The sequence below is a fragment of the Protomyctophum parallelum genome, assembly GCF_964188405.1.
Source record: "Protomyctophum parallelum genome assembly, chromosome: 4".
Lineage (NCBI taxonomy): Eukaryota > Metazoa > Chordata > Actinopteri > Myctophiformes > Myctophidae > Protomyctophum > Protomyctophum parallelum.
In genome coordinates, this window is record NC_139700.1 from 20,929,615 (window position 1) to 20,949,283 (window position 19,669).

A 19,669-nucleotide genomic window follows, 5' to 3' on the forward strand; every position below is an offset into this window, starting at 1 on the left:
CTTGATGGGAGCAAAACACTAAAGAATAAACTGCTGAAATGTATCTTTAATGATTGCTAATTAGTCCAGGCAGAGACGCCTTTAATGATATGTGCGAGCACAAGAGTTTGGACCATAAATCATAGCGTTATTAAAGAGTGCTGCTTGTCACCGGCAGTTATAGCCCGCTTCCGTAATGGCTTCCATTATCAAGCAACTTGGCAGCTGTCAGCTGTTTTCTTGTAATTAAACAGCCAATGAGCAGCTAATTAAGACATATGTGTATGGCGCAGTAGAGTGGGGCATGTTAATGATGTGCGGGAATCAATTCATTAAGTCAAAGGATGAGGAATCCAGTCGGTGTGCATGTTCCATCCTTTAGCGGTGCACGTGCCAGCGCCACGTTAATCAACACTAATAACCCCTCTGAAGGAGAAAAAGGGAAAACACTGTTCCCAGTTATCGGTTCTACCCAAACACACCACCCTTGTGACACGCAGCGCTGCCGAAGTACAGTACAGTACATTAATTGCACTATTACAGTACTGCACTCTTTAAACGTCTAACATCACAACATCACAGACTAAAACTATGCTCATTATTAACCACTTTTCAACCGGGCAGCCTTATTTGGCCAGGTCATTATAGGTGACAATTTAAAAACTAATCGAATCATATGGATCTTGGGATCCACGTGAACAACAGTCAAGTAGCTCCAATGTGGATGTACTTCATGTGGCCAATCTGTGATGTTGGTCATCTGTGGCATCAGTCGTGTATGACATGTCTAAGGCTATTACTCCAAATTTTGGATCTTGCTTGCATGGTTTCCTTTGACTATAGGTTCAAAAAGTGTAAGACAGACGGACGGACGGACGGATGGACGGACGGACGGACGGACGGATTCCAAATGTTTCAAAAATAGCAAAGTATAGCAAAAGTATAAAACCAGGCTTAAATGGTTAACTTCCGGTGGCAGAAATAAGGAAAGAAACAAAGACACTTGGATCCCAAGATATTTCCATGACACTGTTTCTCTCTCTTCTCACATGCAGGGCTTCTTCAGGAGGAGTCAGCAGAGCAATGCAGCGTACTCCTGTCCCCGGCAGAAGAACTGCCTGATTGACCGCACCAGCCGCAACCGCTGCCAGCACTGCCGACTGCAGAAGTGCCTGGCAGTGGGCATGTCGCGAGATGGTAAGCCCTGCGTAGAAGAGGCCATATTGATATTTGATAGAAGTTAATAGAGGGTATGCGCGTGACATCATCATCATACCCGGCGGGCGACTGTGGCTCAGGAGGTAGAGCAGGTCGTCCAATGATCCATGGGTTGGCGGTTTGAATCCCGGCTCCTCCTGTCTACATGTCGAAGTGTCCTTGGGCTCCCGATGTGCTGGTTGGTACCTTGCATGGCTTCCGCCGCAATCGGTGTATGCATGTGTGTGTGAATGGGTGAGAATTTGGACCATAAATCATAGCGTTATTAAAGAGTGCTGCTTGTCACCGGCAGAAAAGTCCTATCTGATTGTATTAAGATTATATTATGTTAAACAATGTTAAATTCACTTTGCTACTCACTTTGCCACTCGAGTTGCCACTCACTTTATGCATGCACATACCCTCTAAAATGGCATCCCCACTGCAATGTCCTACCAGCCTGCTTTGTAAGATCTCGTAACTCAAAATGACTCAGTAGCTAGTGATTTTTGTGCTACATGGTCCCATTTATTATTATTATTATTATTATTATTATTATTACACTTATTATTATTATTATTATTATTATTATTATTGTTAAAATCCACAAAAAGGCCCCAAAATAAGCCCAGGTCTTGTGACATCATGTGACAATGTGACATCATCAGGGATAGAAATCCCTGATGATGTCACATTGGAAATATCATAGTAAAATGCGACCAGCTGTCGCAATTAAGCCCATATATGGAGATCCATGTCATCAATATTCTCAAGAGGCCCGGAAATTAAGGCCCGCCCTATCTGGCCCTCATCAAACCCTGTACACTCAAGACACTGCCCCCGCTGCCACCCTTAGATCTCCATATGGAGCTGACCTGTTCTGACATTCCATATGTTGATCTGACCTCATCAAACCCTGCAGTACACTGAAGACACGCTCCATATATGGCCAGTACAGAATTCATTCCATATGTTGATCTGACCCCCCCATGCCAAAGCGCCAGCGCTCGCCCAGCAGTCTGCCGTCACCCAGGCGGATGCATGCACGCTTCTCACCCTCAGGCGTCTTACTGATTATTAGTCTGTTTCCTAGCTCTGTTTTGAGCAGAAGGCAACTTGGTGAAGGGACAAACAGCAGAACACAATAATACAAATAAACACACATAATGAGCACAAAACCCATCTCCACGTACGGTGGATATATTATAAATACACCTCAAATACAGCATGCAGTGGAGGACGTTTATACTGTAGGGAATCGTTCAGCAGTATCAGTAAAAAACCCTTAATCTCCCAGGGAACAACAGACGCATACGATATTCCCCACAAAAAGTTGTACTGTAGAACCATTCCAGGGCGTTACTCTACTGTGCACACTTTTCAGCAGTAGCAGGTGAGTTCATTGTCCATGGGCCTAATTGGCTGCTGTGGCAGAAAGTGGGTTTGATGAACTAGGAGGTTGTTAGAAGTGTCATTAGTGGCAGTGCAGCTGAGACACAGTAATGGGAGCGCACAGGTGGGTGTGTGTGTGCGTGTGTGCGTGTGCGTGCGTGCGTGCGTGCGTGTGTGTGTGTGTGTGACTGTGTGTGTGACTGTGCATGCGTGTGTGTGTGTGTGTGTGTGTGTGTGTGTGTGTGTGTGTGTGTGTGTGTGTGTGTGTGTGTGTGTGTGTGTGTGTGTGCTGGAAGCCTCCTGCTGGGGTGTGTGCGACTAGACCGACCCAGACTGGGCGCGTCGAGCACTGCATCTTCTCAGAGCAGGGCAGGACTCTGATGGGAGTCTGGAGTGTGCCACAGCACATCCATTTTTATTACTCCTTCCCCCAACAGACATACAAATCATCACATACAAGAATGCACAAGCTAGTGCAGCCATGCACGTGCAGCGGCACGCTCTTATTACTGTGCTCAATTAACACACATGCATGCATGCACTGTCAAGCATGTGTAAAAGCGCAAGAGCACATTAGCACTTGTGCATGTAGTATAGTGTATACACAGCACATGTCACTCAGGCACACTTTCGCACATGCTGAAGGTCACGCGCACATACACACACACATACACACACACACGCACACACTCTCACACGCGCGCGCGCACGCACACACACACACACACACACACACACACACACACACACACACACACACACACACACACACACACACACACACACACACACACACACACACACACACACACACACACACACACACACACACACACACTATCAGGACAGGCCAAGGTGACTCCTGCCTTCATTCAACACACCAGAGCCCATCTGCCTGCACTCTCCTCTGCTCCGCTCCACTCACTCGGCACACACTCACACACGCACACAGGCACACGTATACGTGCACACAGTGGCCAGCTGACACACTGCCAGGGCCCCAGAACTTTGGCTGAGGGAACGGGCTCCACCACCACTGTTTAGTCTGGGCCCCGTGAAGCCCAGGGCAGCAGCCCAGCCCGGCGGAGTCGTTTAACCCCTTAAGTCCCATATATTTCATCATACGATGAAATGCGTTTTTTATTTTATTATTGTTATTGAAAAACAAAAGAAAAAGTGTGGTGTCTGGAATTAGTTTTCCTATAATGACGTGCCAAGTTGAAAGTGGTTAATGTAGTCATCTTTAGTGTAGTCAGACTTTATACAGCTGGATGTATTACCGCCACACCTGGAGTTTGTGTGACAGTCTGTCATTGTGTGAGTCAGTAGTGCACAAACTGTGGGACCCAAAGTTGGGTTGTGGAATTGTGTTACATTTGACTCAACATTAGATGTTAGACAATGTACATAAACCACATAATGAAAGATTTAGAATGCCCGAATCTTAAAACATTGGTATATCCACAAGCTCACAACGTGTCACATCGCGTTTTGGAGTGTTTAATTATCAATTATCATGAATAAGTGCTCATTGGTTTGGGCCGCAAGACGAATGGATCGATATTTCATTGGTGCTTGTCCAGTGTTGATTAATAGTCACACATCCACATGGACCAAGACTCCCACAACGCTTAAAGATACGCACAACATAACTTGATTTATTGTTTCTTTTCTGACCCTATTGTGCAGAAGTCTCTTTGTTCTGATCCAAAACCAAAAGATATCACGGCAGCTTTCACGGTGGCGTCTCACACAATGCCTCTACCTGTGTTCTTTTCTCCAGCGGTGAAGTTCGGCCGCATGTCGAAGAAGCAGCGCGACAGCCTGTACGCCGAGGTGCAGAAGCACCGGCTGCAGCAGCAGCAGCAGCGCGAACACCAGCAGCAGCCGGGCGAGGCCGAGCCGCTCACGCCCACGTACGGCCTCTCCGCCAACGGCCTCACGGAGCTCCACGACGACCTCAGCGGCTACATGGACGGCCACACCCCCGACGGCGGCAAGCCCGACTCGGCGGTCAGCAGCTTCTACCTGGACATCCAGCCGTCCCCTGACCAGTCGGGCCTGGACATCAACGGCATCAAACCGGAGCCCATCTGCGACTTTGCCCCTGGCTCTGGCTTCTTCCCCTACTGCTCCTTTACCAACGGAGAGACCTCCCCCACCGTGTCCATGGCTGAACTAGGTGAGGAGCGCGGGAGGGGGATTATAGATGTGCAACACAGTAGGAGAGGAGGCTATGGGGGGGTAACTCAACCGTGGGGCAAACTACACAAAGGTTGCTTAAAATAGCAGGAGGTTGGAGACTCATCTCCGACACTCATTAAAAGAGCCTCTTTTTTTGTAATTAGTTTCCATTAATTAGGGCCAATCAGGAACCAGCAGGGCAGGCGTCTGGGGAAATCATTTTTTTAGGCTCCCCCGTGCCCAGGAACTCCTTTTTAACAGATGTGTGTTCAAAACCATTTTAAATTCTTATGCTCAAATATTTCTTCTCAGAGAAAATGTGACCTTTGTTTCAGTGAGTAAGCCCACCCCCCACTGCCTCCTCCCTCCCATGCTCATTGCATTTTGTGTCATAACTAGATCCTTAGAACCTTAAGCTGTGAGCCTCCTGGAGGCAGTAAAAGGAAATGTCAACAAGCCTTTTTCCCCCGAAAAAATAAATAAAATATCTTATCTTTTCCTTGTTGCAAAGCCCAGTGAATCCAGGCGTTTTCACACCTGCCTCATTTAATCTGGCAGAATGGAACTCTAGTAGTGCATTTATCCCCTTGGTATAGTTCGTTTGGGCATGTGCATTTGAAAACAACAATAAACCTCGGTTGCAGAACATAATGCCTTTGAGAAGGTGGTCTAGTAGTGACTGTATTTGCACCCTGGTGTGGTTTGCTCTAGGTGAGAAATTGGCTGGCACTTCTTGGGTTTAACAGAAAAAAGGTTTTGCATGTTGTTGTATGTCCATTCTTCTGTCCAGCATCAGAAGGCAGCACGTGTTCTTTGCATAAGGGGAAGCAGCACATTGTTTTGTAGATATTGGATAGATCGAACAGCCAAATTCAGCATTCTCCCCACAAGCCTTTGCTTGAAAGATTGCCCAAATAATGACAGCGATGATAAACAGGTGTGAAAACGGCCTAAATCGCCTTGTCCTCCTGGCTCTTGCTTCATCTGCGTCTGTGTGTGTGTGCGTGCGTGTGTGTTTTCCACGCGTACTGTACTGTATTCCAGAGCACCTGGCCCAGAACATCTCCAAGTCCCACATGGAGACGTGTCAGTACCTGAGGGAGGAGCTGCAGCAGATGACCTGGCAGGCTTTCCTGCAGGAGGAGATGGAGAGCTACCAGAACAAGGTACAATAGCCCAGAGTAGACCCCAACCTCTCACACCAGTGTCCTCCGCTGCCACGATTGGCACCCGGTCACGGTACAGTATAATCAGATGTATTTTCCTCTCTGCGTTTCTTTCTTATGGTAGATAACTCAGTCCTTTCTGTCCTTCTTATAGCCCCGGGAAGTCATGTGGCAGCTGTGTGCTATCAAAATAACGGAGGCCATTCAGTATGTGGTGGAGTTCGCCAAGCGCATCGACGGCTTCATGGAGCTCTGTCAGAACGATCAGATAGTGCTGCTGAAAGCAGGTATGACAGCCTGTCAACACGGGGGCCCTCGCTGCCGTCACACGCCAAAACTCACCCACCCAACCCCCACCACCACACACACATACACCCACAGCCCCCCTCTGGCATTGTCACAAGGGCGTAGCTGACCTGACTGCACAAAGCTGCCTTCTTCACACACACAAAAGGGGAGACTCCACCCTGCCCGTTTCCTCTCTCTCCCCATCTCCATTGCTCTCTCTTCCTCACTTTTTCTTCTATTCATTACAAAACATAGCAGGGAGGGACACAGGATTAGATTAGGCTCATGTTCCTTAGCTGAGATAGTAAACGTTGTGATGTCTCTCTCTCTCTCCCTCCCTCCTCCCATCCCAGATGATGTCTGCTCACTGTAATCGCTGCACGTTGCAACACTCGCATAGTAGGACACATTATACTGTACTGTAGGTACAGTATAATGTGCATGTGCATACATGCTCATACAGTACGAGTGGATGAATATAAACAGGCACGCATGCACGCACGCACGCATGCACGCACGCACATATATACAGTATGTACACATGGCACACACACCAACAAACAAACACATCCCTTGGGTCTTTCCCTGGGTATTATTTACAGTACATTAACACTGCCAATATGAATAATAAAATAGAGGGAGAGATCTCTTGTCAGACGTGACATTTTATAACAGTGCCATCTCCCTCAGAGGGAGTAATGGTTCTCCTTTATCCTCTTATCCACTCCCACAGAGTGGTACAAATAGCAGGAGATATAATTTCTTTGCACCTGACTAAATAAAGGTTGAATAAGTGCTGTCGTTACTGAATGTAGCCGAGCATCTCGAGCATGTCATTATGGGAGAATTTGCCCCTGACGATTATATTATAATCTACTTGGCTAATAGGTTCTTTCACCAATGGTGCACTTCTCCTTCCTTAATGGATGTTATACTATAGTAACAGAAATCACAGTCAGGACTATTTCTTTCCCTCTCAATTCCCAGCTACGACTGGCATGTGACTTACATTTCAGACAGTCAGAAAGAACGTCAAAAAAAGAAAGAAAGAAAGCCAACAACAAACGATAAAACAACCAGATTTAAACATGGCACTTCTGTCTCTTCCTCCTAGGATCTTTGGAAGTTGTCTTTGTCAGAATGTGCCGTGCCTTCGACTCGCAGAACAACACTGTTTACTTCGATGGGAAGTATGCCGGGCCCGATGTCTTCAAGTCATTAGGTGAGTGTGTCCAAAAGTCTGTGCTGGTGGTGTACTGTATGTGCATGTGTGATGTGTGTGCCTGCATGTTGTGTGCAGGCGTGTGTGTGTGCGTGCGTGCGTGCGTGCGTGCGTGCTTGTGTGTGTGTGTTTGTGTGTGCGTGTCAAGTCTGTGCATGTATCTGTCGGTGTGTGCATGCATGTGTGTGTTTGTCTGTGTCCATCTGTGTCCGTGCATGTTCGACCAGCTCGTCACGGTGTCTTACCGCCTTCCCCCGGCGTTACAGCCGACAGCGGAATCAGTCTCTCTCTCTGTCTCCATCTCTGCTCCGCACACTGCTGAGGGCCTGGAAGCGCTCGTTCCCGCCTCACCTGGCTTTGCTGTCTCTCCGCGATGGTTATTTATGGCAGGATGGAGCGGTTACTAAGGCCCCCACCGCATATGGCTCCTGTTACTGCGGAATAAATAAAGCCAGATTGAATGCCTCTTCGGGAGAGCTCTATCACAACCATCATTGGGAAGTCTGGCGGAGAAATATCTCAGGCGTAAGCAAATAGCATTTGCGTTTGAATGCCATGACATTACTAAGACAGAATTCTCCTAAGTAACCAAGTGCCTTTTGGAGGATACAAAACATGAATGTGCCCCGTAGTGGCAAAATGAATGCATATAATTCTGTCCCTTTATTAGAGTACCCTTTTCCCGTGCTGTAAAAAGAACATAATAATTTAACTTAGAGAGTGTAAAAACAGACCTGCATGAGTCCTTTTTTACACTAGGCTATCTGAATTAAATTAGCTCTCGCATGCATTTGTCTGTGCATGCAGTGTGTGTGTGTGTGTGTGTGTGTGCGTGCGTGCGTGCGTGTATAAGCATGCGCGCGTCTTGGCGATTAAAGGTACAATGCCTGTTCTGCCTAACAAGAGTGCCAGTGTCCTGTGTGCTCTGTACAAAGGGGCTCATAGCGGGGGTGGCAGACTGATGGGCTTGCGGCACCTCGGTGGCACCCGCCTGTCTCCCTCTACCCCCAACTCACTGATTTAATACAAAAAAAACACTCAATAGTGACCTCATTCTGGCTTGCGTAACACCACCCCATCTGCCAAAAGTGACTCGACTCGTCTCGGCAGCAAACAAAACTCAGTAAAAGCATCGGCTGTTCTGCTGCAGAGACGCTTCCCCCGTGCTGTCAGCAGCGCCGACATCGCTCGCCTTCCCTTCCTCCCCTCCCCTCTCTCCCCACGCGCCTCTCTCCCAATAAAGATCAAGAGTGAGATCCGTTCTTTGGTCTTCCTCATCTTGAGCCTCCCTCTCTCTCTCTCTCTCTCTCTCTCTCTCACACTCTCTCTCTCTCTGTGTCCTTTGTTGTGGCAGGCTGTGACGACTTGATCAGCTCCATCTTCGAGTTTGGGAAAAACTTGTGTTCTATGCACCTGTCTGAGGATGAGATCGCCCTGTTCTCTGCCTTCGTGTTGATGTCTGCGGGTAGGTGTCACTCACTGCGCAAACAAAAGCAGGCATGGGTATGCCTCCAATACCAATATGTGTGCCTGCCTGCCTCAGTTCCATGATGTCTTCAGTTGTACACAGTACCCCTACTAATAATATAGATTATTATTAGTAAGTAGTGCACCCCTACTATTAATATAGATTATTATTAGTAAGTAACGTCTGTAACACCATGGCAGTGCAGCAGGTGTCCACAGAAAGTGTTTTATGAGTGCTTTGAATATCATATCCAGAGTTTTCGCGTGCATCGTTTACTGATCCCCACAAATCAAACAGCGGTAAACATGGACTTCTCGTCATGGGTGTGCATGGTAACGATTCAAATACAGGTCGAAAATTCAGCTGTGGGCGAGGATTAAGTTCAGGTGGGTGGTGCTAAGGTGAAAAGTAAACCAGGTATACTTAATGAGCTGGTGGGTGTTGCCACATAAAAACACAATTGTAACACTTTCTGTACACTTTTTTGAGAAAAATGTTCTTATTGGTATAATCATAGTACCTGATCATGTTTTTGGGGGGTAAGTGTTTAGCCACATAATTCTGGATGCAGAGAGCAGCGAAGCGTGAAAAGGAGCCCTGCAGTGCGTCTTTATCATAGAAATGCACGGTGGAAAGGCTGAGAAAAAATGAAAATAATAATAATAATAATAAAAATATGTGAACAGCCCCTAATGAGACTTCTTCATCTTCCAGACCGATCCTGGCTCCAGGAGAAGGTGAAGGTGGAGAAACTCCAGCAGAAGATCCAGCTGGCCCTCCAGCATGTTCTGCAGAAGAACCACAGAGAGGATGGTATTCTTACAAAGGTATACTCCAACCCCAACCCTTAAACCTAACCTCTAAATGTCTAATCCTAAACCCAACCCAAATCTGTGCCTAATTGTAAGCCTAATATACCAAACATTTTCTTTCAAACAACCATTTCTCTTGTGAAGACCAGGAAAATGTAGTATTTCTCAAATTCTACTATGCTATACTATACACGCACGCACGCACGCACGCACACACGCACGCACGCACGCACGCACGCACGCACGCACGCACGCACGCACGCACGCACGCACGCACGCACGCACGCACGCACGCACACACGACGCGCGCGCACACACACACACACACACACACACACACACACACACACACACACACACACACACACACACACACACACACACACACACACACACACACACACACACACACCACAATTTAACCTAGTTGGTTCATTCACTGTTAAAGGCATTGGACCCAACTTCAACGTTTCATGATGCTACATCTATTTCGAGCAGAGGCACGGCGAGATTTATCAATTGCATCCACGCTTCCTAAGATGAAGTGTCAAGTTTTTTCCCTGCTCGCCAAGTGCTTGTCTCAATATTTACCAGTCTGTTTGCCCCCTGTGTGAGTGTGAATTCACTGTAAGGAGGATTTTTTTTTTCATTGCTCTATAGTTCTCGCCTCACTGTGAATCTAAACAGCCTGTCTCCTTTCTCTCCACAGTTGATATGCAAAGTGTCGACACTGAGAGCGCTGTGCAGCAGGCATACAGAGAAGCTTACGGCTTTCAAAGCAATATACCCAGACATTGTGCGTGCCCACTTCCCCCCCTTATACAAGGAGCTGTTCGGATCGGACTTTGAGCAGTCCATGCCCGTTGACGGGTAGCAGCCCTGCCACAGGTGCCAGTGTGACCACCGTAAGAGTGGGGGTGAGGTTGGGGGTGTGTGTGTGCGTGTGTGGAGGAGGAACCTGAGACACTTTAACGGTGCCCTGCATAAACCAGGATGGACGGATGGCACGCTGTTCTGTTTTTTTTTTTTTTTTTTTTTTTTACCTTGAGGGGAGGGTTTAGGGATTAGCTTTTATGGTGGTTTACTTTACTGAATTCAGTTCTCTTTGTTTGGAAGGCATGTGGGTCTCGAAAAAAAAGAAAGAAAAGAACTCGGCGATCAAGAGAAACATAGAAACAATTTCTGTTCAGATGAACTTGACCTTCCTGTGCACATTATCACATCATGGATATGAATCCATATTGCTTTAACATATATGCTATTTATTTATTTATACTAACTGTATATGTTGGGTTTATGTGAGCATATGGCCTGGAATTATCTGAATAATCAATTGACCACATGAACCCTTGTGTCCCTATTTAGTTCTGTCAAATTCTAAACTAAAACAAACGATAAAAAGCATATTTTCAAAATTAGTGACAATAGCAGATCTACAAGATCACAATGCACAGACGCATTATGAGCGTGTATATCAGCTATATATGCTATTTGATGTATGACAAAGTATATATGGTTTAAGTGGTTAAGTGGCATCCTTTAGAGTTCAAAAATACTATTAACTTTCTGTTAGAAAGTACATCCATGCCCCAAAGACAATATGTTTTGAGGCCTGTGTTTGCAGAATTCCACTGCTGTGCGTCTGCCTTCCATTTATATACCCGCTCCCCCAAACTGAAACATTTACATTGCTGGTATATGTGCACATCTGGGTCAAGTTCAGCCCATTGTACTCTTGTGTTCTCTTGTATCTTTTGGACACAGTGCTTGGAAACGGAAAACTCATGGCAACTCTGAAGGGAGGTACCATCGGCAGTGGTGATGCAATCCGCACCTCTCTGTGGACAATCGTTTAAAAAATAAGATAAAACAAAAGAAGCATAGAATTCTGGTAATTCTAGTCAAAAACACAATGATTTTAGCTGTCAAAGACTCCATCCACCGTGGTTGCATAGTGAAATCATGTAAGACCATCTGCTATTAAAATTCCTTTCTCTGGATGGGTGCCCTGAGGAAGCACAGGGCACTGACACAACGAAAAGGGTTCATTCCACCTGTTTTCTAATGTACTACAGGGTATACGGTCATAAGTACTTACTATACAGAAAAAAAGTAATGTTTATAGAATCTATTTTAAATAACATGTATGATATCAGTAGTTAGACCATTCTTAATTGTTGAATTGATAAGGCACTTTTATTTGCACCTTTCTTTAATTTAAGACTTGTATATTTACCTAGTGATGTGTTGCATGTGCACAAGAAATACAAGTTGAAGCGTGATTACAGAGGGTAGTCCTGGGAGCTGCAGATGATAACTGGTCTGAGAGTGTGGCGTGAGAGGGCTTTTTGTTAGGGATGGCTGGCACTGGCTGATCAGGGGCAGGGGGTCAACTCTGAGGCCTGGACGAGAAGGCAGGTTACACTCCTTACCTGTTAGCCTCACCAGACGTATAGCTCTGGTCTGTTCTAATGCATGCACACATCTAATACAAATGGCATCACCTGCTAGGTGGGCCACATCGGTGGGGTTTGGAGCATCAGGACAATTCAGGTAGTTGCCAGTTGGAGACATGTACTGTACTTGACTCTGAAATATTTTGCTGTGATTGTCTAAACCTTTTCTTTTGCACTCTCTGGGTTGGCAAAATCCCATCAATCTTGCAATGAAGAAAACTGAAATAAATAAACCATGAAAAGTATTTATAAATCTGACCTAGGTCTGATTACAATCAACCTCAAATGAATAGCTTCTGACGGGTCAGCTGTTTTGCGTAATCCAATTGTTCCATCTAGTGGAAGGTTGAGATACAGCAAGCCGGGTAATGGCTGATTGACCTAGAGATGATCCACAGAGTTACACTCATGAACCTCTTTTGAATACTGTTCTCCATCTTATGTGCGAGAGATTTGATCTGCCTCCTCGCCACAGCCTCAGCCCAGCAATGCCACGATGCACGACACAAAAGAAACAGGAAAGGGAAAGTGAATATTCAAAGCCTTGTCTGGTAGTAAAGCTTCTATTTTTGTAACATGTTTTGGTTAATTAACTCATGAAAGAGAAAGAGGGAGAGAAAAAGATGTCAGGTAGCACTAAACTATATTCCCGCAATAATTAGAGGCTAGCTGTTTGTTTGTTTGTTTGTTTGTTTGTTTGTTTGTATGGTTTTAGGGGAGACATGAAAATGGTGTAGGACAAGTGCTATTTTCAGAATTCTTTGTTGTTGTGCTTTTGTTTCGTCACGTGTGTCTTTCTTGTCAGTGTTGTAGTAAAAGTGTTTAAAAAAAAAAAAAAAAAACCCTGGATGTGCCAAACGGTAGTCGTTGCTTCTACTGTACTCTCCAGTCTAAATGTAGAATGGATTGCTCATACATTCCTGCAATCTTGGTAGCGGCTTCTAGGAATATCGTAATGGGAGAAAAAAAGAAGAAAAAGACGGCAAACAAACATTGATATCCCTTTAGAAACTCATCAAAGCATGATAGTCAAACTAGTCACCGACTTTAACATAAACACCAGTTGGGTTCATTTGTTTCTTTGTTTTCTCTGTTTGCACACTATCATTCCTCTACCGTGCAATTTGCACAAGGCACTAACGCCTTGGGCTGTCACCCCTCAGGGAAGATTTTCTTTGTCTTGTAGTGGACAGTTGTTGAACTCTTGGTCCTTATCTTGTTTTGTTTTTGTTTGTTTTTATCTTTGTTCAGGGATGATCCACATGAACAGGCTTAGATTTATTTATTTGTTTCCATTATTGATATTCCTTAAGGGGCTTTCAGCCCCATATAATCACTACACCCTGTCTTTAAAACTCAAATCCCATTACTTATTCAAAACATAGATCAGCATTTCTGTCACACACACAAAAAACTAAAACGTTTTTTTTAGTCTTGATTTGGTTTCAAATGGTGTTATCAGGGTCAACTTTTAAAAGAAAACCCCTCTTTGTTAGAAAAAAAACCAAATATTCTTATGCAATATTAAATCTGTCGTGTGTGTGTGTTGGGCCGTAGTAGATATGCTGTACCTGAGTAATAATCTCTGTTATTATCCTGTCCTATTTGGATATGCACAAAGCCCTCTATGACAAGTAAACCTCAGACTCGCAGCAAAAGAAACCCAGTCTGGAACACTGCTAGACAATCCCGGTAGAGAGGCCTTAGGCCGCAGTGAGAGCAGAGAAGAGGAAGACATGTGAACGCTCAGGGTTATGAAATATGGATAGACAGAAGCTGCAGCTGTCTTTCCTGTCCTCTTGGACAGTTGTGGAGGAAGCATGGCTCTTTCAATAATAGTTCTCAATTGATTATTATGGGAAAAGGCAGAAGACTTTTGGCATGGCACACTGATCATGCAGTACAGCACTTACGGTTGGTAGTATCATGATTAAGAGAGTGAGCGAGATTCAGTGAGACTGGCTGTTTTTAAACTATTAGTCAGGTTTCCTCTTCAAAGGCATTTTATGTTACTCTTTTGGATGCTTCATTACTTTATAGCTCATTTTACGGTCACACAATAAATAATAAAAACAGGCATGCAATGTAATTTTGTAAACTGTAGTCCTATCATCAAATTGATTCCTCCGTTAATGCAAAGGCAAATCTGGTTGGTGTCTTTTAGTTTAAATCGAAAGGCTATAAGTTATGCTGACACACGGCCATGTCTACAGAAGAAACAAGTTTAAATGAGCCTTAAGTGGTGATTTGCTTCTAATGTGTGTACTACGATATAAGACAAGCAATAGCCTTGTCTTACTATCGCACGTCTCTGAGGAGTAGCCGCTGTCATTTTCTATTTCCTTGTTCTACACGTTCTCGATTCTGACGCTTTGTCAAATCATTTCAGTTTCACATGAGTGATAAAGCCCCCACCGCTCTGTGTTCATCACCATATGTATAATTCTAGCCGTATAGTTGTGACCTTGGCAGAATAGTAGTAAAATGATCATCATAGACAAGGATACATGTATCTATCTACAATATAAACTACTTCTTTAGACAGTCCTTGTGAAGAGATGTCCTGTGTAGTCTCACATGAGATAAACCCATTATGTAGTAAGGGATTGATGGTGTGCTGTTCAATCAATGTATATAAAAAAAAAAATGTGTTGGTCCTTCTGTCTCTGCTCTGTTGTCTGTGTGTAAAAAAGCAATAGTGTGTGCGTGCGTGCGACGTGCGTGCGTGCGCGTGTGCGTGTGTGTGTTTTGTACTCTGTGTGTGAATAAAACAAACCCCCAGACAAGGCTTTAATAATTACAGATGAACAGGGTTTTCGTGAACGAGGAGTCTGTAGGTCTTGATTTCCTTTGGATTTTTCTTTTCTTTTCTCTTCTTTTAAAAAGGCTTTGGTAATGCTGACCTTGATGATCCATCCATAATAGGTGTAGGTTTTTAGGAGCATGACATAATGCCTTCAACAATTCATAGGTCTTCAGAATACTGTGGAGCAACATACGTAGATGAACTATAAGCGGAATACACACCATATCCATCCTTTTAACCAGCATGGCCACAGACTGACCCATTAGGAATTGTGCACTCTTGACTATAAATTGTAAAAACGAGTGTCTTGACCATAAATTGTGAAGATCTGTATTATGTCATGCTTAAATTTTACATGTACTGGAGTGTTTGTTGTGTTACCCAGATTTATAAGTCAATTTCATTGCATCTTTAACAACTCGTTTTTCGGAAGCACAGCTGATAAGGTTTTATGATTAAATTACATTTAAGAATATAGTTTAAAAAACGAAAAGCGACTTTTAGCCATAATCGAATGTCAAGCAATAATATATGTGGTGTATTACTTTTTTGATTTCTCTGCCTATAGGATTTGAACATCTGCATGTAAATACACTTCTTATTTATCATATTTGGTTCTGTTTTATGTTGATTTCCTGGATGTTTATTTTTTTGTTTCATCTGTATATTTGAACAGTTTTGTTCCCAGGTGGTGAACAAAGAACTCGACACGGCCTGTATGCTGTATATCTTATTTTCTCACTCTCTCTCTCTCCCTCATTCTCGGCTGTTTATCCACCATATTTAATGTTATTGATCACATGTATAAAGGTAGCTTGGTAACTTCTGTCTGTATAGGTAAGAGGAAAATACTGCTACTAAGGCCTACCCCAGTGCAAATATTTATCTGTTTATCAATTACACCATATTGTACGATAACTTTAGTTTCCTTCCCTCCTTTAGGAATAGTTTGATAGGGAAAGGGTGTGCCGACATTTATTTTGTGTTTCCCTGACGTGTGGTGCTAGGTAAGTTAATTTTGTGATCAAAGTATTGATTCCTAGGCCTGGCCACCCTATTAGTCCATTCATTTCATTGCGTATTGGTGCATTATTGATATTAGGATTCAATAAATAATAATGATAATGGTTATGATAGTGGTTAAATTACCCAGCCAGTACCTGTATCAGTGTGCTAGCCTTGGGATAAGATGCTTATTTCCTTCTCACTTATAGCAAAGCTAGTATCTGCTAATAAACAAGTTATTTAAGGTTGCTTTTCTGGTTTGTGGAAAAAAATGATAATGTTCAAACTGAAACAGCAGTATTGTGTTTGTTTCCTTTGTTCTGATTGTAAAAAACCACTCACTGAGGCTGTAGTTGGTCAGGTTTTAAGAAACTTAAGTATTTACCTCTCTTGTGTCTGCATAGCACTTCACCTGATGCAGGGAAGCGGTGCCCAGACATGCTCAAACAGAGCCTCTTTATGGCTTATTCATTCCCTATTTAGACCATCCTGGAACAGTGGTTTTCTCCAGACCAGTGGCATAGACATTTTTGCACCACATTTAAGTGTTATTAAAAATGTACATGAAAGAATTGCCATGTGAGGATAAAGTTGACCTTTTCTCTCCACACTGTAGCAAATGTCAGTCCGAATATGCTTGCAATAATACACAATGTACGACACTGAGTGCCTCTTGGTGTTCCAAGATGCATACACGGTTTCTGATTGTCTCTTTTTGTGGTTTTCCAAATGTGTACTGAAGTGACAATGTATTTTGTACATGAGGATGAACTCTCGAGCCTAATTTATGCTTTGTCGCGTGGCGGTGTCCCTCGTCAAAAATACTGAATTTCAGTTATTTTTTACGAGTGACACTGTTGTGCAGTGAAGCATACATTAGTCTTTACTCTCGTGTGCTGAGACATTTTTATTTTTCTCTTTACATGTTGTTGATCATGTCCATGAGGTTGATACATTCATGGTTGAGGTGTTGATTTTACGGAAAGCGTAGGCCTACAGTACATGCTACCCCACGCCCATACTTTGTTCCGAGAATCGATCTGGAATGGTCGATTTAATGCAGCATTTTTTTGCAGATGATATTGCATAAAAAGTTCACTTGCACAATGTTTTTGGAAGAGACAAAAACAAGTAGGCGGTTCACATGACTTAATTTCCAGTTTGTTTTATATATTTTCTTTTCTTTCTTTTTTCACTAAGAACAGAGAATTGACTAAAGCATTGTATATCAAGTATTTGTATGTGGTATGTAAAAGAGGCATACAACACATCTGAATTTCTTTAATGTTCTGTGTTTAATGTGAGCTCAGTTGGTTGGGGGTAAAATATGAAGGGTGGGTGGAGTACAGGGGTGGAATTTTCTCCATGCAAAAGCAGTACAAACTATGGGAAAGCCGAAACTAGTGTGTGGTTGTCACAAAATTTCTTAGTCACGTTTGCTACTGATGTTAAAATGGGGACAATGATCATGTACCTTTTTATCCAGCTCTTTTGAACTCTTTAGCAGGTAGTCTATTCACAAACGTAGTTTTGCTCCTTCTCGTCTGATTCTTAAATATGAAAATAAGTATTTTGATTCATTTTGTAAATACAGCTGTAAAGAAAAATAAGAAATTTAATGTTGTCTTTTAAATACTTTTCATTCTAATATGAATGTTGTTATATTGTACTTAGAAACTGTACCTTTAATATTACCTTTATTAAAAGTGCATTGGACACATCGATTTTAGATGTGCTTTATGTGCTGTTATCCCATAATAAAATTTACCGCTTGTAATGGTCTTTTATTTCCTGTCTCCTCTGTTTATCTTTTTTTAAAGATAATTTTGACGCTGTACAGTACACTGACTTCATCAGTCCTGTCACTATCGTCCTCAGCATATCTCTTAGGTCTATTATGAAATGCGATTCTTTCTTTTGGAAGCGGAAGCTTATTCCTAAACTAACACTAAAAGAATCACGACTAATCACTGCTGTCTATAGATGAGTGGATGTTCGTGGTGGGAAATGATCAATTTGGCTGCCCCTGAAGACACGCTCTCTATACTGTATGTATTATGAAACAGTCTCGAATAAAGGTGGCATAGATAGACCCAGTCATCTTATAATTAACCTAATTAAAAACTATCAATTATCTTAACAAAAAAAAGAACTTCACCAAAATATAAGATATAGGAAAATTATTCTGTCTTTAAATCTTTCACTTTGAATAGTCCTACCTATCCCAAAAAGAGCCTAGACTGGTGCGCGTGCGCACACACGCACGCGCACACACACACACACACACACACACACACACACACACACACACACACACACACACACACAGACACACACACACACACACACACACTTTCCCCAGAGAATCTCCATGCTCTCAGTCACCTTGCAAAATCAGTAGAGGTTTTACATCCAGCAAGCACTTTGCCATCACTATAGGCAACGTAAAATGTATTTATTAATTTTATGAGTAGGCTAGGCTATTCTTAACCCTAGAAGCTAGAACACTAAACTGTGTTACACCATTGATTGATTGATTTATTGAAATATTTATTAACAGTTTGTAGAATTTACAGTACATTTTAAGCACAAACTCAATACAAAGACTGTCAACTGTGAGTGGACGACCCAATTAAGCATTACACTTGTTTACAACAGGGTCCACATTGTTCAATTCATCAAAACATTTAAAGACATACAGTACAAACATTTAGAGACATACAAATAGACATTTCTATGTAGCTAAAGAACAGAACAGGAATTCATCATATGGGAAGCAAAAAAGGGAAAAGATACAATATACAGTGAGGGAAAATGGGGGGGGGGGATTCAGATTTTACAGAGGCCAGTTTCGAATTGCAGCCATCCGTAGGTTGCCCCCTTTGAGAGCGGTTTTGAAGGAGTCAAGGGATTCACATGTCTTAATGACTGTTGGTAGGGCGTTCCACATTTTGGTGGCATAGGAGCGAAAATAATTTAGTCCCTTGTTTGTGCCGAATCTGGGTTGTACATGGTTTGTTGCACTCCCTCTGGTGTTGTGGGTGTGGACTTCGTTTACATTAAGGAAGTATTTAGACAGGTACATGGGTATCTTGGTGCTGTATCGAATCTTGTGGACCAGACCCATTGCAAGATGCTGTACTCTGTCGTCGACCCTAAGCCATCCCAGCCTGTCAAAGTGGGCAGGGGTGAGGTGGGTTCGGGGGGTGAGGCCAAGTAGGAGCCTGACCAGTTTGTTTTGGGAGGTCTGGAGCCTTGTTTTAAGGGCCTTTGAGGTGCTGTGGTACCAAGAGGTGGATGCATAGTCAAAGAAACCTTGTACGAGGGCTCCTGTTAAGGTCTTCAAGGTGTTTTTGCTGACCAGTGAGGAGATCCTGTAAAGGAATCTTGTTCTTTGATTGACTTTTTTGATTACGTTGGTGGCCATTTTATCACCGGAAAGATTGGCCTCCAGGATGGAACCTAGGTAGGTAATTTGATCTTTTCGTGTGATAATATTGTCACCCACTCTAACCAAGAAGCCATCTGCCTTGCTGAGTTTACTATTTGATCCGAAGAGGATGGATTCAGTTTTTCCCAGGTGTAAGGATAGTTTGTTATCAGCGAGCCAGGTGCAGATTCTACCGAGTTCAGAGCTGAGGGTCTTTTCAACCTGCAGTTTGTTCCTGTCTGAGACCAGAAGTGCTGAGTCATC

The 19,669-nt window shown here is 43.4% G+C and overlaps 1 protein-coding gene across 1 annotated transcript in view; it reads left to right on the forward strand.

Moving 5' to 3' along the window:
* The window catches only part of roraa (RAR-related orphan receptor A, paralog a), a 57,565-nt gene extending 39,825 nt beyond the window's left edge, over positions 1-17,740 (forward strand). The window contains exons 3-10 of the mRNA XM_083762607.1: positions 1,035-1,176; positions 4,352-4,750; positions 5,797-5,918; positions 6,073-6,205; positions 7,321-7,428; positions 8,783-8,893; positions 9,611-9,723; positions 10,418-17,740. Coding sequence (XP_083618733.1) covers positions 1,035-1,176; positions 4,352-4,750; positions 5,797-5,918; positions 6,073-6,205; positions 7,321-7,428; positions 8,783-8,893; positions 9,611-9,723; positions 10,418-10,582 — 1,293 coding nt within the window. The 3' untranslated portion in view covers positions 10,583-17,740. The remainder of the gene's footprint in view (positions 1-1,034; positions 1,177-4,351; positions 4,751-5,796; positions 5,919-6,072; positions 6,206-7,320; positions 7,429-8,782; positions 8,894-9,610; positions 9,724-10,417) is intronic.
* Positions 17,741-19,669: the final 1,929 nt, after the last annotated feature.